This window comes from Vitis riparia, unplaced genomic scaffold, assembly GCF_004353265.1.
Source record: "Vitis riparia cultivar Riparia Gloire de Montpellier isolate 1030 unplaced genomic scaffold, EGFV_Vit.rip_1.0 scaffold741_pilon_pilon, whole genome shotgun sequence".
NCBI classification, from domain to species: Eukaryota; Viridiplantae; Streptophyta; class Magnoliopsida; order Vitales; family Vitaceae; genus Vitis; species Vitis riparia.
This window is the reverse complement of record NW_023269762.1, coordinates 50,611-73,510: the sequence shown is the minus strand read 5'-3', so window position 1 is coordinate 73,510 and position 22,900 is coordinate 50,611. Positions and strand designations below refer to the sequence as shown.

Here is a 22,900-nt window from a genome sequence, read left to right as displayed (position 1 = left end):
ATTCGGTTTATTGTGTTGGTCAATTAGGCGAGTTGAAAATTTTATGCCATGTCAGCCTTAGGGTGGAAATTTCTTAGGATTTTAGTAATTGGGAATTTCCGGAAAAGAAAAACGAAAATGAAAATGAAAAGTTAATTAATTAGAATAAAAAATAATAATTAATTAAATTAAATTCCTTATTAATAAAAATTGAGAAAATATTAAATTGTGTGTTTTATAAAAATAAAAAAAAAATGAAAAGGGATTAATTTGGGCTTGGATGGAATAGGGTTTTAAAAGAAAAATGGGAATTTGTTATTGGGATTTTTTTTTTAACTTGGGCTGGGCTTGAGTGGGTTGTTTGGTAAGTGGATTAAAATGAAAAGAAATGGGCTTGAGTGGAAAAGAAGGGAACAGTAGCAGATCGTGGGAGAAAGGGGGTGGCGGCACTGTGGAAAATCTCACCTCGCCGGAGCTTTGACCAGCCGTTTGGGTGGCCAAACAACCTCCGTTTCGGCTCAGATTTGGAGGGGGTGTTCTACTCGACAAGGGGAACAATCCTACGATGGCCAATCGTATTTTTAGCGGTTGAATTCTTAGATCTGTGGTAGGGGACCCTAACCCTAAAACTTAAATTTTTATGTTTTTCCCTTGAAAAAAAAATTGTAGATATTGTCATTATGAGTTAATTAGGAATTATGGGTGTTGTATGAATTTTTCTAGATTATTTGGAATTTGTTTGGAATTTTTGTAATTGCGGGAAATTGATTTTGATTGATAATTAATTGTTTTGAATTGTAAAAAAATTATTGGAAGGGTTGAAAAATTCCAAAGTTAGGGTTAAATTTCAAATATAGTGATTTGTGAATTTTTGGGCATTAGTTAGAATATTTTCGAAATTTTAATGGTGGAAAGTTAGTTCATTTTGGATATTAAAAATTATTAGAAGGGTTGAAAAATTCCGAAATTAGGATTTAATTTCAAAAATAGTGATTTGTGAATTTTTGGGCATTAGTTAGAATATTTTTGGAATTTTTATGGTAGAAAGTTAGTTAATTTCAAATATTAGAAATTATTATAATGGTTGGAAAATTCCGTAAGTGTGGTAAAATTTCAAGATTTTTGATATGCAAATTTTTGAATATTTATTTGGGATATTATCGGAAATTTTAATGTGGGAAATTATTTTATTGGATTATTGGGGAATGTTGAGATTGTTGAATTATTGAGGAACCTTGGAATTGTGGCATTCATTTGCATCATGGTTATGTGGAAAATAAATAAATAAATAAATAAAATTATGAAGATTGTGAAAAGTGTATGAAATGGAAAAAAATGAAATAGTGATGAGAAATAAAAGCCGTGTGGGGCGAATTAAGAAGGGAGAGAGATCCCTAGGGTGAAAGACCTAAAAGTTACCCCGGGAAGACTACGAATGGGGAGTGTATTTGGGTGCGGATGCGTATCGTTCGGTGAAAGCCGAGAACAATAGTGCATTGTATAACTGTGTGTCACATGTTTATGTGCATTCATGTAATTATTGAATATTGTGAAATTGTGTATAATATTAGATATTAAACTATGTGGTTTGATTGATACTGTTGAATTGTTCTTGTTGTGTTGAAGTATTCTTTTTGTATTCTTTGGAACGTAGTAATCCCCTTAACCCCTTGGGTGTTAGGCACCCTACTGAGCAATGTGGAAATGCTCACCCCTTCCTTGTTACACCTTTTTAGATGCAGATATCTCTCCTAAGGATCCACAGGTGGGGCAGGGAGGACTTCAAGATACTCCTAGAGCGGCCTAGTGGAGCGTGGCATTTTCTGTTATTGCGTTTTTTTTTTTTTTTGGATTTTGGGATTTGTTTTAGTAATTATGACTCATGGATTTGTTATGAAGCTTTATTTTGATTAAGTTGTTAATTGTGAACTTTTATTTTGGATTATAATGAATATTTATTTAATCTTATTGTTTTGAGTAGTTTTGGGATATTGTAATTTATGAGAATTCTAGTGGGATGTATGAAAAAAAAAAAATTCAGAGTGTTTTGGTTGATTGCCAATGTGGAATAGGAGGAACCCTTAGGGTCAAACCTTTGACCTAGGGTCACGGGTCAAATTTTGGGTCACCCGGAATTTGGGTCGTGACAAGGAAGGTCTGTGAGGTGGGTTCAAGACAGGGCATGCCCCCTCACCCTTGACAAAAAACAATAAAACCCTAGCACAAACTTGGGTGGTGGCAGGGCTATAATTGTGATTAAGGTAGGGCAAAACTAAGGTTGAGAACAATTTCTGCAACAAGTTATTTGGGAGAACATGCAACCCTATTGGTTTGGAAAGAAAAATAAATCAAAAATCAAGAAAAATATGAAAAAATGACTAGGTTATTTAGAAAAATATAAAATGTAAAAAGATCTCACTTTTAAGTAAAAAGCTAAACCTGGTAAACCAAAACCACCAAAAAATTCTGATCCCACAAATAAAAGCACCTCAAACTTGAATATCATTTTTTTTACAAAAGTAATCCAAAAAAAAAAAAAAAATTCCAATCAAACTAATATAAGAAATACAACCTTACCTATCAAATATATATATATATATATATATATATATATATATATATATATATGTAAAAGAAATTCAACCTTAAAATAAAAAAATTCAAATAAAAAAAATGGTTTTTAATTAACAGCTTTAGAAAACATAATAAATGAAATATATATATATATAATAAAGCGTAAGATGGAAGAGACCAAAACGCCAAATTTGTGAGAACTAAGGGTAGTGGTTGAAAGGAATGAAGACAACAACTGGGAAGAGTTGAACATGGAAGTGGCTAGAAAAGGAAATGAACATCATGGCTGCTAGGAAAATGAGAAAGTGTGAAATGGGTTGCTTTTGAAAATGAAGAAATGAGGGTTAGGGGTGTTTCATAGTGTGTGCGTGCGTGCGTGCGCGTATGGGTATATGTATGTGTATATATATATTATAATGGTATTTTCATAGGTTTAATGTAGACTTTTTACCTAAAAAAAAAAGGGTATTTTTATAGTTCTCAGCAGATCTAAGGTAGTATATTAAAATAACATTATATCTGGGGCAGGCCATGGTAGAACATTCACATACCCTACCTGCCCTAGACTGGAGTTCAATTCCTCTTCCCCCTTTATGCCATATCCAAACCCTCAATAATAGGAAGGTGCAAGGCAAGAAAAGTCGCCCAAAAAAACTGACCCATTGCCATCCCTAGAGATAACTATGTATGATAACTGTGTATGCAATTGCATCCAATATGCAACTATGTAACAAGAACTGAATAAGCAAACGCATCCACGACACAAGAGTGTCCCTAATGCACCATATTACAATATCTAATCGCCACTTTTTTTTCCTTCCCTTTTTGCCTTTTTTTCTTTTCATGGGGAGGGAAGGGGGAAGATGTCAACTTGAATGCAAGTCTTTAAATGGTTGGATGCAAATATTGAACTCTTAAGGCATTACATTATCCATGAAAACCCAACATACAAGCGTTAGCTCCAGTACCTAAGGAAGTATCACTTGGATACTATCAGCATCTAACAACTCACTTCCAATGCAAAAACTGTTTATTCTCAGAAATATTTTGCTCAGTACCCTTTTTTGGTCATTTTAAAATGCGCATAATTTTGAAAAATAAATAAAAAACAAAAACCTAATTACTTAAAGGTAACGATTAAATGGAAGGACCATGAATAGTTATTTACCTCGTTAAACTTAAATAACAGAGGACGTGAATCTCTCTCCAGTGTTACTGGCTCTTGGATGAGGTTAGTAGTTTGAGAACCTTTGCTGCTCAACTTTTTGAACCTGGATTGGAATGAATAAGAAAAATCAGGAACCAAAAGGGATTATCTGAAACAAATTACATTACCATGAAATCTTGCTTAATATTCAACCTGGCATGGAACATCTCTTTTTTTAAGGAAACAAAAATCAAATCTCAAAGCACAAATATAGACATGAGCAAAATCAATATTGATAAAAGTTATCATGATGACATGATTGTAAAGTTAACATTCAAGTTGACTTTCAATTCCAACTCACTAATAATAGTGGCAATCGGGTATGAAAACAAAAATGATCTCAAGAACAAGATAATACTTATCAAAGAAAGTAGAGCCCCTAGGAGGCTTCTTCATATCTCTAGAAGATTTTAGTTTTACACTAGCTTCTGCACTTCCAGTAGAACCAGAGGCTGACGAAATGATGGAAGTACTGGCCTTACTCTTTGCTGTTTCTATGTTGTTTTCAGCACATCCAACTGCATGACTAACATTGCCAGATTGAGCTCGACTCTTTTCCTCCATTGTCATTGCCCAGTTCTCTCTGCGTTTTCCATCAGTTGAATGCATAGTTTTGCTCATGCTTCCTTGCAAAAAAATTTTCTTTTCTATCTGAAATACAAAATTTGATTTGAGGTGAAATTCCAATTTGCAAGCAGCTAAGGAGAGCAAACATGCCAATGACAGGTTTGCATACAACAGATACATCAAACAATTATAATTATTATAATTATTTCATTTGAGGTGAATTCCAGCATGGAAACATAGATTTTCTTTTTTCCTTTTATTTTCTTTTGCTACATGGAACTGAATCTAGCAGCTTCCTTATCCCCACACAAAATCCTTGCCATAATTACAATAATTTAGAAGCATGTATGTTATAATATAAATTCCCAATAGACGATAACAAAGGATATCGAAGTAGAATGAGGAAAACTTTGAGAAACATTTGTTTATATTTGATATGGTTACCAAGGGTGCCTATGGCATTTCAAACAGAGCATGAAATAATACCACATAAAACCCAGCAAGCAAGGCAATCCAAGCTACTAAAGCAGACAAGCTAAGAAGGCTACATAAAGCTCATTGAAACAATCAAGATACTTTGCTAATACTAATGAAGGGAAAGAAAGGAAGCCAATGGATGGCTGGTCAAGCAAAGTTGAACATAACAGCACTAGCTGAAGAAAGGAAAGACAAACAAGACAGATCCACAATAGCTAGTGGAGTAAGAAGAAGAGAGATGTGAAGAGAGAGAGAAAAGGGAGAATCCCTAATTATTGTTATTGAAAAACTGTAAAGAATACACATTGGACTTGGGTATATATATACATGCTAGTGGGACCCACAATACAGTAAGGAAAGAAAAGGAAAAGGAAAAGTAAATAACCTCAATAATTATACATTATCTAACACTCCCCCTCAAGTTAGAGCATATATGTTATATGCACCAAGCTTGTTACAAATGTATTTAATTCTAGGACCTCTGAGAGATTTAGTAAAAATATCTGCTAGTTGACCATTTGAATTGACAAAACTAGTCGCCACACATCCTAATGCGATCTTCTCTCTAATGAAGTGACAGTCAACTTCAATGTGTTTGGTCCTTTCATGGAAGACTGGATTGGATGCAATATGCAAAGCGGCTTGGTTGTCATAGATGAGCTTCATCTGTTCATCCTTTCCAAATCTCAACTCCCGAAGAAGATGTTTCAGCCATATGAGTTCACATGTTGCCAGAGCCATAGCTGGATACTCGGCTTCAACACTAGATCTGGCCACTACATCTTGTTTCTTACTCTTCCAAGATATTAGGTTACCTCCAATAAAAACACAATACTCGGAAGTGGAACGTCTATCTGTGGGTGAGCCAGCCCAATCTGCATCTGTGTAACCAACAACTTGGGTATGACCTCTGTTCTCGTACAACACACCTTGGCTTGGTGTGCTTTTGATATATCGAAGAATGTGGATTACAGCATCCCAATGGCTATCACATGGTGATTGTAGGAATTGAATAACAACACTTACAGGAAAAGAAATGTCTGGACGAGTAATGGTGAGGTAGTTCAGTTTACCTACAAGTCATCGATATCTCCCAGGATCTCCTAAAGGCTCTCCTTGTCCTTGTATAAGTTTGACATTTGGATCCATAGGAGTGTCTACCGGTTTACAGTCTAACATACCGGTTTCTTTCAAGATGTCTAAAGCATACTTCCTTTGGGAAAGAACCACACCGGAACTGGATTGAGCTATCTCAATCCCTAAGAAATACTTGAGTTTCCCCAAGTCTTTAGTCTGAAAATGGGTGAAAATGTGTTGCTTTAGTTTCTGAATACCATTCTGATCACTCCCTATAATGACGATGTCGTCCACATAAACTACCAGATAAATACACTGCCCCGAATAGTTATGATGATAGAAAATGGAATGGTCTGTTGTACTGTGGAACATGCCAAACTCTTGAACAACAGAACTAAAATGGCTAAATCATGCTAGAGGAGATTGTTTCAAGCCATATAGAGAACGACATAACCTGCACTCTAAACCAGACTCCCCCTGAGCAACAAAACCATGTGGTTGATCCATATAAACTTCCTCAACAAGATCCCCATGAAGGAAAGCATTTTTAATATCTAATTGATAAAGAGGCCAAGAACACATAGCAGCCATGGAGAGAAATAAACGAACAGAAGCTATCTTGGCAACAGGAGAGAAAGTGTCACCATAATTAGAACCATAAACCTGAGTATAGCCTTTAGCAACTAAGAGGGCCTTAAGGTGATCAACCTGACCATCAGGGCCAACCTTAACTATGTAGACCCAATGAAAACCAACTGTAGACTTACCAAAGGGTAAAACAACAAGATCCCAAGTGCCATTGGAGTGTAAAGCAACCATTTCATCTACCATTGCTTGTCGCCAACCTGGATGGGAAAGAGCCTCAGGGGTGCTCTTGGGAAGAGAAACAGAAGATATAGCAGAAACAAATGCAGAATAGGGTGAAGATAATCGATGGTAACTTAAAAAATTGTAAATGGGATGAGGATTACGAGTAGATCGATTACCTTTCTGAAGAGCAATGGGTAAGTCAGCAGAAGGAGGCAGAGCCGGGGCAGGAGAAGCCGAAGGGATAGGAAGTGAGTCAGTAGGTACCTCGGCCAAAGAAGGAGGAACAACGACACGATGACTATGATGATAAACCTGAAGTGGGCAAGAAGGCACTGCATCAGGTGGGGAGATAATGGGAAGGGGTAAGACTTTAGAAACAAGAAGAGACTCAGAGGTGGAGAAGAACGGTGAGTCCTCAAAGAAAGTGACGTCAGTGGAGAGAAAGTAGCGATGAGTCTCAAAGGAATAACAACGATAACCCTTTTGAAGTCTGGAATATCCCTAAAAGAAAGATGCATTTTGTGGCTCTGGCAGAAAGTTTGTCCTATCCAGGAGTGAGAATATGAATAAAACAAGTACAACCAAAAACACGAGAGGAAGGACATAAAGTGGTTGGTCAGAGAAAAGAAGGGAACGAGGAATCTGATCGTGTAATACAGATGAAGGCATACAATTAATCAAATAACATGCTGTAAGAACAGCATCCCCTCAAAAATGAAAAGGAACATGACTATGGAGAAGGAGAGTACGAGCTGTCTCAACAAGATGTCGATTCTTACGTTCAGCTACCCCATTTTGTTGAGGAGTATGAGCACAAGAAGACTGATGAATGATCCCATGTTGGGACATAAATGAAGTAAATGGTGTAGAAAAATATTCCCTGGCATTGTCATTGCGCAACACACGAATAGAAATATTGAACTGGGTTTGGATTTCAGCATAAAATTTCTGAAAAATAGAGAATAACTCAGCTCGATTTTTCATTAAAAATAATCAAGTACATGGAGAATAGTCATCAATGAAAGTGACAAAATACTAAAATCCTAAAGTAGATGTGGTCCGACAAGGACCCCAAACATTAGTGTGGACAAGTTCAAAATGAGACTTTGCCCGATTATTCAAACACTTTGGGAACAAGACATGAGTATGTTTCCCAAGCTGACAGGACTCACATGCAAGCAACGACAAAGATGAAAAACTAGGGACCATTTTCTGGAACTTGGATAGACTAGGGTGGCCCAGGCGACTGTGGATGACGAGGGGAGCATCAGTGGAAATGCAAAATGCAAGAGTTGAAGGCGTGGTGAGGTGATAGAGGCCTTGAGGCTCATGTCCTATGCCAATCGTCTTCCCCGTACTCCAGTCCTACAAGGTCACAAATTTATCAGAGAAAGTGATAGAACAGTTAAGAGTGCGAGTTATTTTGCTGATGGAAATAAGATTAAAAGGACACTCAGGGGCATAAAGGAAAGAATGGAGAGGTAGGGAAGGGAGAGAATGAGCGAAACCAAAACCTTTAGCCATACTTTGGGAACCATTAGCTAAAGTAACAATAGGTAAGGCAGAGGTAGTAGTAATAGAAGAGAAAAGATCCTTATTACCAGATATGTGATCAGAAGCACCAGAATCTAGAATCCAAGGTCCAAGAGAAGATGTGTGGGTAAAACAAGCAGAAGCATTACCAGTCTGGGCAATAGAAGCAACAGAAGCTGACTTGGTGGCCTGATAGCGGAGATAGTCATCATACTCACTGTCAGTAAGGGAAATACCCGGAGATGTGGAGGAACTGGAGGTTGAGGCAACTGAGGATCAGATGATTGGGCCACGTGGGCAGTGCGGGGAGGTCGCCCATGTAACTGATAACACCGATCACGAGTGTGGCTAAGCTTATTGCAATAGGTGCAATGAGGACGTTGGCCTCACCTCGGTTACCACTGCGTCCTCCTCGAGAGCTAGTTTGAGAAACTAACATAGAAGAATCTGAAGTGTTATCAGATGGCAAAGTCTAATTGGAGGAGATGCGGAGGAGGCGAGCAAACACATCATCCAAGGATGGAATGGAGGAACTGCCAAGAATCTGATCGCGGACGGTCTCGAGATCTGGACGAAGGCCAATAAGCGTAAGAACCATGAAGAACTTGTCAATCTGTCGTTGATCTCCAACATCAGTAGTAAGAGGCATCACGGTCAAGAATTCCTCCTTAAGAGAGACAATCTAGCCAATATAAGTAGATAAATCCATGTCTTGTTGTCTGACATTGACAATAGAAGAAGCCACCTTATAAAGACGTTGGATATCATTCGTGTATAGCCCTTTCGCCTGATTCCAAAATTTAAAGCATGTTTTGTAGGCCCGAAGATGAAGCAGATCTTAGGATCAACTGATTGCCATAACACACTACATAACTGTGCATCTATCTTCCTCCATTGTACTCTGTCAACCTCAGGGATATCCGCCTCCTGCGTAACAAGGTGATCCTCATAACCTTGACCCAAACCAAAGCTCCACACAGGCAGACCAGGATAAATAATTTTCACTACCAACCAATTTCTCCGAAGTAATCATAGGAGATCCAAATATGACAGAGGAAAAAGTGGAACTTTTAGTAGCCATATCTACTTATCTGGTGAATGAAATACGTTTGGATCGAAGAGAGCCCTAATACGGCTTATCGCAGACTTCCTAAGACACGTGCAGGGCTCGGGGTGGAGAGAAAGTCACCGGAGGTCGCTGAAAAGGTTGTTTAGAGGGCCGACAGAGACAAAAAAACTCCAAAAAATGCACTTTCAGGGCTCGAATGACACAAGCAAAGATGGGGAGTGGCTAAACGGCGTTAAGCGAGGCTGGAGGTGGAAGCGCGTGGCAGGAAAGTGACCTACGAGCCCTCACGCGTCGACGCGTGAGATTCAGGCCGTCGGAGAAGAGACGCGCGTGGCTGGCGCGTGGCTGAGATTCTTCCTCCGGTGCTTTGAGAAAAGTTGAAGATCTCCTCATTGCGCACCTGATGGTATGGTCAGTGTAAAAAAAGGACGTCGCCGGTGGTGAGGGTTTTTTTACGGCGGTGAGGGTTTTCTGACGGTGATACGGTTGATCGGAAAGCTTTAGGAGATGGGAAGGGTGATCGAATGAAACACGGTCACTGAAAGATTTCCCAGAATGGATTCACGAATAAACCGAAATGATTAGGGTTTTTTTCTCCCTTGGCTCTAATACCATGTGAAGAGAGAGAGAAAAGGGAGAATCCCTAATTATTGTTATTGAAAAACTGTAAAGAATACACATTGGACTTGGGTATATATATATACATACTAGTGGACCCACAATACAGTAAGGAAAGAAAAGGAAAAGGAAAAGTAAATAACCTAAATAACTATACATTATCTAACAAGAGACATTTACTTAACTACCATCAAAGAATCTACTTAACCATGATAAACTAAATCCAAAGCTGATTTCAAAAGGTTAACTTTTTTGCTCTTTACCTTAAAGTAAAGCTTGAAAGTAAACAAAAAAAATATGTAAACAAAATAGTAGGTTGCATTACTGCTATAGCCAATTATTGACCCTCCTTGGGCCCCTTTCTTTAGCGAACTAGTGAACCAATGCTCCACCCCACTAAGTCTGCAAAATATCTATTTCTCACTGTCTTTGGCAGAGCAGCCATGTTTTATGAGCCCTAGGAGTTCTTGGTGGTTTAAGGATCTGTATTACAACCATAAGTGTTTGGTAGGTTCTATTGTTTTTAAATTTCTAGAATTCAGGCTCTTGTAAGAGCCTTTGTTTGAGATAAGAAAACAGCAGGAACACAAACCACAAAATAAAGGATCTCCTAATATGCTTCTAGTTGCAGTTTCATTGAAGAGAAACTGGTGCCTCAATGTGTATCTTTATAAGAAACTCAAGGAATATGCACTTAGACAACTTTAAGAGCTCAAGGCCATTGAAGTCCAACACTCAAAGTGATCCCATCCCTTGACATTTAGGTAAGGTTTTATGCCAAAATTTCACACATTGAAATTTGCATCAGAAAACCTGTCAAAATATTCAAAAATCTTATGTACCAAGGACATTGACACAGGTATGGTGTCTAACATGGATATCAATCTCAAGTAACTGAAACATAGTATCCTCCCCCACACTCATCCATCAAGCACACACATCAAGTGCTGAGCTTAAAGAAAAAAAAAAAAAAAAAAAAGCTAATGAGACTGCCCTTATTGATGTTTAATGCATTTGGCTTCCCATCATTCTTAAGGTTTTCTTTCAAACCAAGGCCTGTTGTAACATATATTAGAAACCTACAATTTTAACCATATTGTAAGGTGTCAATGGTACAACATTATGAATTTGTTACAGAAAGTTTCTATTTGGGGAATAAATTACATATAAAGAAAAAAAGCATAAAGCATTTATATTTTGTTTTCACTCATCTTATTGCATAAACTGTTCAAAAAGAACTCCTTACAATTTTCCTTATGAAAAGATAGAAGGCTTTTCTCTTTTTCTTACAGCCTAAACCAAGCCCCTTACAGACCAAGATATCTTTGTTTATCCCAAGCCAACTTACTTTGACTTAAGGAGATGAAACTATTAAATATGATCAACAAGAACCCCAGCTTCAAGAAATTAATTACTCACCTCATGCATCAAAATTTGTTTGACAGCTACACCAAGAGCATAATGACCCAAACTAAATCCCTGTTCAATGCCAAAGTAAAGACATTAGGACAAGATAATGAATGTCATTAAAACCATGAAGATTAAACAACGACTCAAACCTTGAAGGTGACAAAGTCAGCAATTGGGGGATCAAAGGAAAGTGACAAACCATCTGAAGCTGCTTCATGTAGCTGGGTACCAGGTAGAGGATCAGATTTCATGTTCTTGTATGTTATTGAATAGGACACCATAGCATTAATTAACTGAGCTAGGTCATTCCTTTCTCTTTCTGATAGTAAGTGCAATGCCACCTGAAAATTAATCAAACCGTTTTAGAAATCATAATGAAAAGCAAACCCACATTTGTCACTGAAAAATGAGAGAGATATGCTATCCTTGTAATAAAAAAATTAGAAAAAGTAATTTTAGCTGCTTGTCCTTAAATAGAGGATAATACAACTGTTTCTGTAAGCCAATCAGCTAAAAGAACCGATGCTACTAACAATAGTCTCTTCTAAAAATTCATGGTTTATCAATTCAAGTTCAAAATATGATCAGCATTTCATAGTTCTCAACACTGTTCTTCAGAATCTTTGTAACTGTACAGGTTTCTAAAATATGACAAATGCCAGGGTCTTCATCATCACAACACAATACCATACTTAACAACTTACATGTGTATCTGCATTTTTTACAAAAAGACATCAAATTGATTTATTGTTTTCATCACAACAACCAAGGGCATAGCAGTTGATATTGAAAAATACATCAAGATCTTAAGGAAGGTATATTCATTTTCAGAAATCCATGTCAAACAGGGCAATAAACTTGAGGAAGTTCTAACAGAACGTGAAATAATTTCAATGGAAGTCAAAAGCATGATAAAAAAAGGTAGATATTAAACACCCAAATGACCATCATCTCCAGATTCTCTTCAATTGTTTAGCCAGAATCTCACCAAGTATCCATTGCTCAGCAGATAATGGCATGTCCTTTAAGGAATGAGCAACTTTTGATATTAAAATATGCAAAAAAAAACTAGTGTCAGTGGGACTAGAACAGTATGTCAACCAACCATAAAAAACATGCCATCTTTTTACGCAAACTAAATCTTCAAAAGCTACCCCTCCTTTCAACTTAACCTTCACCACCATTTTTCTAACAGTTTGAACTGATCAACCAGGCTCTAGGCACTTCCCAACCCAAATTGAAAATTTAGTTCTATTAGTCTAAAACACGAAAGAAGATTTTTAGAACATAGCTGATGAAAACTCTCCAATTTGCTGAAGTGTTTGAAGAACTTGTAAATCCTTTGGAATTTCTCTCTGTGGACAATATTGTGTTAAAGATTCCCCGTATTCATATGTCCATATGGAAATACCTATCAAAAAATATTTCCGTATGGAAATAGGTTCTATAGTTGAGTTAGGAAGATCATTATAAACACTCTTAGGTCATGAAAAAAAAAAAGTCATGAGATGATTTGATGAGATAAGACAGATATTACTAAGAAAAAGGAGACACATAGAGAATGGAAACATGGATTTATTTCATGACTAATAGAAAAAGTGAATAATGTATGCTGTTTAGAAACCTTTCTTCTCTAAGATGCTCCTATGTACCAAAAAGAATAAATAAAAAAAGTTAAACAAAATAAATCCATTTTTTAAATATATAAAATTCACAAAGAAATATTTTCATCCCTGATATTTTGATTTTGGTCAGAAAGCTAAATGTCTCATGTCTATGTCATGAAATACTACTGTCTGTATCCACAGTCATTACTTCAATGCCAAATACAAAATTAGTTTCACTCAAGAACTTCTTAAATTAATCATTAGAAATTTTAATAGTTTGTATAGGAAAGTATTAATGATTTTGAAAGGAATGACATAAAAGCTTTAATAATATATGTAGAATAGTCACAAGCTAACAATAAATTTCCTCAAAAAACTTAAGATTTCTTCAAATCTCTTAAAATGGTTCCACTTTGTGTGTTACCAAAAAAGAAGGGGAGAAAGAAACATGTTCTGATTAGGGAATCATAAAATGGTTGCATTTTCTATTACATTTTATTCTTTCCTTCAAAAAAGAAATCAGTTTGTTAGGGAATCATATTTGGAACCTAGCACTTAGACTAAGAGAACACTAAAAAAACGACCTCTAAATCAAGCAGGACAAACTGTAGACATTCCAACCACAATTCATATTGAATATGGATCCAAGAAAGATTATGATGCATGAGTTAGAAAAGAACTAGATAGCAGACAAAAATGCAAAGATCAAATTAGGTTTCATAAGAATATAATAATTCACAAAACTTAAGTCCAAAACTAAATGAAATAACAGCATGAAGTTAATCAAGAGCGTCACCACTAAATAGATTAACAAGATTGTGTTCATGGATCACATGGAAGATTACTAGTAGAGATAATGATTAAGTTAAACCTAATTATATTTTTTTATATGTCAAAATGTATTAATAAGGTCAATTTGAATAGTATAGGATAACATCCTATCCAATAGATTGGTGGAAAGAGGCAATCTCTATCTGATTGTTTTTTACCTGATTGGTTTAACCTCCTATATTTATAGTTGTTGTACTTTTAATAAAACACATGAAAAGCTCTACCCATATATGCTATTAGAGCAGGATAAGAGTAAATATTTTATTCAGTTGCTAAAATCTTCATCTGTCTCTTGCTCCAATGCCAACTTTTCCTCCTCTATTATTATCCAACGTATTTTTTCCATTCTTCCTAATGTTACACCAACACGATTCCCACCAAGCTTGGACATAATATCTATCACCTATGGCTTTTCAAAATTTTGCCACAACTTTGTACCATTGAGCTTCTTTGTTGTGTTGATAACTTGATAGATCTCTTCCATGCCCTCTTAAGTTGCTACTAAACTCCACCTTGAATCCCAAATTCACTCATTGGTAATGCTAAGATCAACTTCTCTATTAGCTACTATTCTCTCTCTCCAAAAAGTCCATCCTGAAGTCATTGGATGTAATACCCCTCAACAAGTTTGGACTAGTCTAGAAACCTCTTTCCTATTACACTCCCATGCATGCATTCTCCAATTGCTCATGGACTTATACAATTTCAAAAAGAAAGGTTTTGAGCTTGTCAATAAGTACTTCGCTCATCAACTAGCATTTGTCAATTATACTTTCTTTGATAAATCTTTCTTCTTTATATTCATAATGGTCTTTCTTTTTGAAAGCAAGCCATTCAAAACTTCAATCTCAACCCAGGTTAAAACTAGCATCCTACCAATTTGCCTCATTTCTCTATTAAATAAGGAATTTTGCATCAACCAGGATTTTCAAAGTGATTTTATTACTTCTACCAATATTGCTAATCCACCAATCATCAACAATCGAACACTCTAGTGGTTAGCCTTCTTCTCATGGTCACCCTTCTTCTTGAGGTCAACCTTCTTCAGATGATGCTCAAAGGTCATGGCAATGATCATAACTCTAATGACCCTTGCATACTTTGCAAGTGTGCATCCATAAGGTATATAGCCCCCCAATGTCACAACCAATTTAACGAGTCAATATACCCTATCACTAGCAATATTGCTCACTTCTTTAGGTACACATTGTCACAACCTGCTCAAAATGACCCTCGTTTAAGCTTATATAAGAGAGTATGAAGTTTCTGGAACACCTAGAGATGTCCACACATCTCTACATGAGGATGGAAGACAACGGAAGTGTGTGGAGAAATCTAAAGTGTTCCAGAGATGTCTTGTACTGATTACTACCCAAAAAGTGCTATTTTGTGCCTTTAATTCATTATGTTTTAAGCATTTTTCTGTAGTAGTTCTCCATTTTTATTCCATTTGGCATGTTAAGGACCTAGCAATGACTTCTAATCATATTTGTGGCTAGTTTTAGTGTTTTGACAGCTTTTTGGATCATTAAGACAAGCCAAGTAAAGGAGAGAAGCAAAGAGGAAGAACAGAGGAAAGAAGCAGTTTTTGTAGTCGTGCACTGTCACTTTGGGAGACTCTATTTTGTTCATCGTGCAAAATCACCTTTCAAGAATCCCATATTCGGAACCGGCTTGGAATTGCTGACAAATCAAGTACCTATAGTGGTATATTGCCATTTGTAGAAGGAGTTCAAAAGTGCGAATTTTGCACCAGCCCAAGCAAGTGCGAATTTCACACCAGCCCAAGCAAGTGCGAATTTCGCACCAGCCCATGCTACTTTGGTGCAAAATCTCCTATGTTCTGTCGACTCCACATGAGATCTTTTCTTTTGTATTTTCTCATATAAATTCCTTTTTTATCCTTGTAATTAGCCAATCACATGCTTTGCTTTGTAAAGACTATAAGAGGGATGGAAATCATCTCTCGAAACAACTTATGTATATTTTACACTTAGTGAAATTTTCCTCTCGGGGAGATATACATAGTTCTCTTTGCTTTCCTTTTCTCTCTTCTATTTTCTTTTTCTTGGAAGCCAAACAACCTCTGAGGATGTTTTCCCAGAGGATGAGAGGCTAAACATTTGGTTTCTTGGAGTGAAGGAAGCTAGGTGAAAAGTCCAGATGCAAAAGTGGAAAACTCTTGTGCATTAAATACAGGTAGTTAGAGTTCATAAATGGCTTTTAAATCTAAAGTTTTGCTTTAAATCCCTTAGAATCACTTTGAATGGCCAATACATGATAAGCTTTTAGGTCTCTGTGGATACTTATTGCTAGATCCACATCAGACCATTAGTTATCATGTACGAGCCATTGGAAAGTGGCTCAAGGTGAAGACCCATAGTGTATAAAGCCATTAATGGAACTTGACTACCATTTCTATTGACTTTTTATGGATTAAATCTTCATTGTTAAACCTATACCGGTTCGGGAAACAACCATCCTTTGTGTTGTTGTCCCCAATACGAGAAGAAAAATCCGAAATTTCCCACTTTGCATTCTGATCTTGATCCTAGCAACCTCTAGCTCCGGGAGACTTTCTTTCTTCCATTTTTACCTAGTTCTATGTTAGTTTAGTTTCAAACACCACTTTCAAAACAATTTTATTTTCTTTTAAACTTTAAGTTTTTGACAAAGGAAATCATCATATTCAATTTCTAATCTTGAGTATATCACTGGTAAAGTGAAAACCCATCCCAGAGTTCGACCCTAGAGCTACTATACTATAGTAGCTTTGCTACGCTAGTATAAGGTCATAGGATTTATAAATATTTTTGATTAAAATACCTAACTGGGCATGAATCAAAATGGCGTCGTTGCCGGGGATGGTGCCACGATACAGTGATACAACTTTTTAGAGGCTACTTGTGATTTCCATCACAAGTTTGGTGAATTCCTTTTTCACTAACTTCATTTCCTTTCTTTTAATTTTAGAATTCCTTTTGTTAAGTTTACTTTCATTTTCTTTCTAACCTTAACTTTCTTCTAGCTTTCTTTTGTTTTTGTTGTCTTTGTTTTGTTTTCAGGGAAGTTGTAAGTTGTGCATGCCCTATTGGATTCGGGACTAAGAGGGAAGACTAGTAAGGATAGAGAATCCTCAAGACACAGAGTTGGATATCTGTGAAAAACATCATGGACCCTCCGCAAGAGGATCAGAATTCTCAACACGGTCAAGGGGGTAATCCAAATGCATATCTATCCATGAGGGATAGAATGCACCCACCAAGGATGAGTGCACCCTCATATATCGTACCTCCTCTTGAGCAGCTAATTATAAGACCTCATATTGTGCCCCTCCTACCAAATTTCCATGGAATGGAGAGTGAGAACCCATATGCCCACATCAAGGAGTTTGAGGAGGTGTGCAATACTTTTAGAGAGGGAGGAGCTTCAATAGACTTGATGAGACTCAAGCTATTCCCTTTTACTTTGAAGGACAAGGCAAAAATATGGCTTAATTATTTAAGGCCAAGGAGCATAAGGAATTGGGTTGATGTTCAGGCCGAATTTTTTAAGAAATTTTTCCCCACCCATAGGACCAATGGGTTGAAGAGACAAATCTCAAACTTTTCTACAAAAGAAAATGAGAAGTTCTATGAATGTTGGGAAAGGTATATGGAGGCCATCAATGCTTGCCTCATCATGGCTTTGATACATGGCTCTTGGTGAGCTATTTTTATGATGGGATGTCATCCTCCATGAAGCAAATTCTTGAAACCATGTGTGGGGGAGATTTTATGAGTAAGAATTCGGAAGAAGCCATGGACTTTTTAAGTTATGTATCTGAGGTATCAAGAGAATGGGATGAGCCCAACTCAAGAGAAATGGGAAGGATGAAAGCTCCTGTAAGTCCAAAGGGTGGAATGTACATGTTAAGTGAAGACATGGACATGAAAGCTAAGGTGGCAACAATGGCAAGGAGGCTGGAAGAACTTGAGTTGAAAAAAATGCATGAAGTCCAAACCATTTCCGAGACACAAGCCCATGTCATGCCATGCACCATTTGCCAATCATGTGATCATGTGGTAGATGAGTGCCCAACCATCCCAGCTGTGAGGGAGATGTTAGGTGATCAAGCCAATGTTGTGGGGCAATTTAGGCCCAACAACAATGCACCTTATGGAAACACCTATAATTCAAGCTAGAGAAACCATCCAAATTTTTCTTGGAAACCAAGGCCACCTCCATACCAACCACAAGCCCAAACCCAAGCACCTCAACAAACCTCTTCAGTGGAGCAAGCCATTGTGAACCTAAGTAAAGTCATGGGTGACTTTGTGGGTGAACAAAAGGCAATCAACTCCCAATTGCACCAAAAGATTGAAAATGTTGAGAGTTCTAAATTAAGAGAATGGATGGGATGCAAAATGATCTATCTCAGAAGATAGATAATATTCAATACTCCATCTCTAGGCTTACCAACCTCAACATAGTGAATGAGAAAGGAAAGTTTCCCTCTCAACCAAGCCAAAATCCAAAGGGTGTTCATGAAGTTGAAATCCAAGATGGGGAGTCTTCAAAGTTGAGGGAGGTCAAAGTTGTGATCACCTTGAGGAGTGGGAAGGAGGTTGATCAACCCTTGCCTAAGGTGAGGCAAGATGAAGAACTCATGTCAAAGAGAACCTTGGTTAAAGAGAGCAATAACCAAAAAGAGAAGAGTGGGAAGAAAATGCATCTAAATCAAGCATTGAAGAAGAGCCAAGGATAGTGATTAAAGAGGATATGATGAAGAAACATATGCCTCCCCCCTTTCCTCAAGCTTTACATGGAAAGAAGGGAATCAAGAATTCATCATAAATTCTTGAAGTTTTGAGACAAGTGAAGGTGAATATACCCTTACTTGATATGATCAAGCAAGTCCCCACATATGCAAAATTTTAAAGGGCTTGTGCACGTCAAAAGAGGGTTACATGTGACAAAGAAGGCATTCCTCACTGAGCAAGTAAGTGCCATCATTCAGTGTAAGTCTCCAGTTAAGTACAAAGATCCGGGATGTCCCACCATTTCAGTCAACATTGGAGGGACACATGTGGAGAAGGCTTTACTAGACTTGGAGGCAAGTGTGAATTTGCTCCCATACTCTGTGTATAAGCAACTGGGACTTGGAGGATTGAAGCCCACAACCATCACTCTCTCCTTAGCTGATAGGTCGGTCAAAATCCCAAGGGGGGTGATAGAGGATGTTCTAGTTCAAGTGGACAAATTCTACTATCCCGTGGATTTTGTGGTGCTTGATACTGATCCCACTGTTAAGGAAGCAAATTATGTGCCAATCATCCTTGGGAGACCTTTCCTAGCTACCTCCAATGCCATCATCAATTGTAGGAATGGGGTGATGCAGCTCACATTTGGAAACATGACCTTGGAACTAAACATATTCCACCTATGCAAGAGGCATCTTCACCCAGAAGAGGAGGAAGGATTGGAGGAGGTGTGCTTGATCAACACTTTGGTTGAAGAGCATTGTGACAAGAATTTAGAAGAGAGCTTGAACGAAAGCCTTGGAGTGCTTGAAGAAGGGTTACCTGAACCCTCTGATGTGTTAGCCATTATGTCTCCTTGGAGGAGACGGGAAGAGATCTTACCACTGTTCAATAAGGAGGACTCACAAGGAGTAGCTACGGAGGACCCTCCAAAGCTTGTTTTGAAGCCACTTCCTGTTGATTTGAAGTATGCATATTTGGAAGAAGATGAGAAATGTCCAGTGGTGATTTTTTCAACTCTCACAAGTGATCAAGAGGATAGTCTTTTGCGAGTCCTCAGAAAATGCAAAAAAGCCATTGGATGGCAAATTTCTGATCTGAAAGGGATTAGCCCTTTGGTATGCACCCACCATATCTACATGGAGGAAGATGAAAAACCAGTGAGGCAGCCCCAGAGGAGGTTGAATCCTCACATGCAAGAGGTGGTAAGGGGTGAAGTTCTGAAGCTACTTCAAGCAGGGATCATATATCCCATTTCAGATAGCTTGTGGGTGAGCCCAACCCAAGTAGTCCCAAAGAAATCTGGAATTACTGTGATCCATAATGAAAAAGGGGAGGAAGTCTCTACACGTCCTACCTCAGGATGGAGGGTGTGTATAGACTACAGGAGGTTGAATTCAGTGACTAGGAAGGACCATTTCCCATTGCCTTTCAAGGACCAAGTCCTTGAGAGAGTCTCAGGGCATCCTTTCTACTGTTTTTTGGATGGTTACTCGGGGTACTTCCAAATAGAGATTGATTTGGAAGATCAAGAAAAGACAACCTTCACTTGCCCCTTTGGTACTTTTGCCTATAGGAGGATGCCCTTTGGTCTATGTAATGCACCTGCAACTTTCCAAAGATGTATGCTAAGCATCTTCAGTGATATGGTGGAGTGCATCATGGAAGTCTTCATGGATGACATCATTGTATATGGAGGTTCATATAAGGAGTGTTTGTTGAATTTAGAAGTTGTTCTCCAAAGATGTATTGAGAAAGACCTAGTGCTAAATTGGGAGAAGTGCCATTTTATGGTACAACAAGGAATTGTCTTAGGACATATAATCTCCAAGAATGGCATTGAGGTAGATAAGGCAAAGGTGGAGCTAATTGTTAAGTTGCCACCTCCCAAATGTTAAAGGAATTAGGCAATTCCTAGGACATGCGGGTTCTATAGGAGGTTCATTAAGGATTTTCAAAAATCTCAAAACCTCTTTGTGAACTCTTGGTAAAGGATGCCAAGTTTGTGTGGGATGAGAAATGTCAGAAGAGTTTTGAGGAACTGAAGCAATTCCTCACAACTGCACCAATAGTGAGAGCCCCAAATTGGAAATTACCTTTTGAGGTAATGTGTGATGCAAGTGATCTTGCCATGGGGGCTGTTTTGGGGCAAAGAGAAGATTGGAAGCCCTATGTGATTTATTATGCAAGCAAAACTTTGAATGAGGCTCAAAGGAACTACACAACTACTGAGAAGGAGTTGTTGGCAGTAGTTTTTGCCTTGGATAAGTTTCGTGCCTATTTGGTAGGGTCCTTTATAGTGGTGTTCACTGACCATTCTGCTTTGAAGTACTTGCTAACCAAGCAAGATGCCAAGGCAAGATTGATAAGATGGATCCTTTTGCTTCAAGAATTCAATCTCCAAATCCGGGATAAAAAGGGAGTAGAAAATGTGGTAGCTGACCACTTGTCAAGACTTGTGATAGCACATGACTCACATGGTCTACCTATCAATGATGACTTCCCTGAGGAGTCTCTCATGTCAATAGAGGTAGCTCCATGGTATTCTCACATTGCAAATTACTTGGTTACTGGAGAAGTTCCAAGTGAGTGGAGTGCCCAAGACAAGAAGCATTTCTTTGCTAAGATCCATGCCTATTATTGGGAGGAGCCTTTTCTCTTCAAATATTGTGCGGATCAAATCATAAGGAAATGTGTTCCTGAACAAGAGCAATCAGGAATTCTATCCCATTGTCATGATAGTGCATGTGGAGGTCATTTTGCTTCCCAGAAAACAAACCATGAGAGTGGTCCAATCAGGTTTTTGGTGGCCCTCTCTTTTCAAGGACGCCCACGCTATGTGCAAGGGATGTGATCAGTGTCAAAGGCTAGGAAAGCTGACACGCCGGAATATGATGCCCTTGAACCCCATCTTGATAGTGGATGTCTTTGATGTTTGGGGGATAGACTTCATGGGACCATTTCCAATGTCATTTGGACACTCCTACATTTTGGTGGGAGTGGATTATGTCTCTAAGTGGGTAGAAGCAATCCCATGTAGGAGCAATGATCATAAGGTGGTTCTCAAATTTCTCAAGGAGAACATCTTTTCAAGATTTGGAGTGTCTAAGGCCATTATAAGTGATGCAGGAACCCACTTTTGCAACAAGCCTTTTGAGACTCTTCTAGCCAAATATAGGGTTAAGCACAAGGTAGTTACACCTTATCACCCTCAAACAAGTGGCCAAGTTGAGTTAGCCAACCTGGAAATCAAGAATATACTGATGAAGGTGGTGAATGTGAACAGGAAGGATTGGTCTATTAAGCTCCTGGATTCATTATGGGCTTATAGGACCGCTTATAAGACCATTCTTGGAATGTCTCCTTATCGCCTTGTTTATGGCAAAGCGTGCCATCTCCCAGTGGAGGTTGAATATAAAGCATGGTGGGCAATCAAGAAGCTCAACATGGACTTGACAAGAGCCGAGTTAAAGAGATGTTTGGATTTGAACGAATTGGAGGAAATGAGGAATGATGCTTACCTCAATTCAAAAATTGCAAAAGAGAGGTTGAAGAAATGGCATGATCAGTTGGTAAATCAGAAGAATTTTACCAAGGGACAAAGAGTCTTGCTTTATGATTCTAAACTTCATCTTTTTCCTGGAAAATTGAAATCAAAGTGGATGGGTCCTTTCATAATTCATGACGTGCAATCAAATGGAGTAGTGGAACTACTCAACTTCAACAGCACTCGAACTTTCAAAGTGAATGGGCATCGTCTCAAGCCCTATATGGAATCATTTTCCCGAGACAAGGAGGAATTCATCCTCCTTGATCCACCTCTAACATGAAAACACTCAGTTCATGGTTGAACTTAGTCTCTTCAAAGACTAAAAAGTTCATCCTCTTTTTGTTTCCTTTTAAGTTGATTTTAGTTTAATCTAGTGTTTTTCTTGTGTTTATGCATGTTTTGATTTTTATTTTTGACTTTAATTTCATTCTAATGTGGTTTGAATTGGTTTTTGTGTTAACATGCAGGTAGGAAAGCTTGAAGAATGAAGTCAAGGGGAAAACAAGGGAAAACAGGGGAGAAAAGCCAAGACACAGCGAAATTCGCACCACCCAATTCTCTGGTGCGAAATTCGCACCACCCTCTCCTTTTGTGTGAAATCGCTTTTGTGAGCATTTTCCATAAAGCATGCTCTCGGTCCCTACCCAAAATCTCAGTGCGAAAATGCACAAGAATGCGAACCTTGTGCGAAATTGCCTTTATGACCATTTTCCAAAAAGCATGCTCTCGGTCTTGGAAAACCACAGGAATGCGAAAATTTTCGCACTTCACTATTCACCTTGTGCGAAATTCGCATTTGTTCTTTAAAAGCCGTTTTCTCTTCTTAAAGTCTAAACTTGTTCTTCTTCA

The 22,900-nt window shown here is 37.9% G+C and overlaps 1 protein-coding gene across 1 annotated transcript; it reads right to left on the bottom strand.

Moving 5' to 3' along the window:
* Positions 1 to 4,060: 4,060 nt before the first annotated feature.
* On the bottom strand, positions 4,061 to 12,426 carry LOC117910433. The gene is made up of 4 exons (XM_034824499.1): positions 12,310 to 12,426; positions 11,471 to 11,662; positions 11,331 to 11,390; positions 4,061 to 4,411 (listed from the first exon to the last, which is right to left on the bottom strand). The coding sequence occupies exons 2-4, from the start codon at positions 11,600 to 11,602 to the stop codon at positions 4,061 to 4,063; spliced, it is 543 nt and encodes a 180-aa protein (XP_034680390.1). The 5' UTR covers positions 11,603 to 11,662; positions 12,310 to 12,426.
* Between the last annotated feature and the right edge of the window lie 10,474 nt (positions 12,427 to 22,900).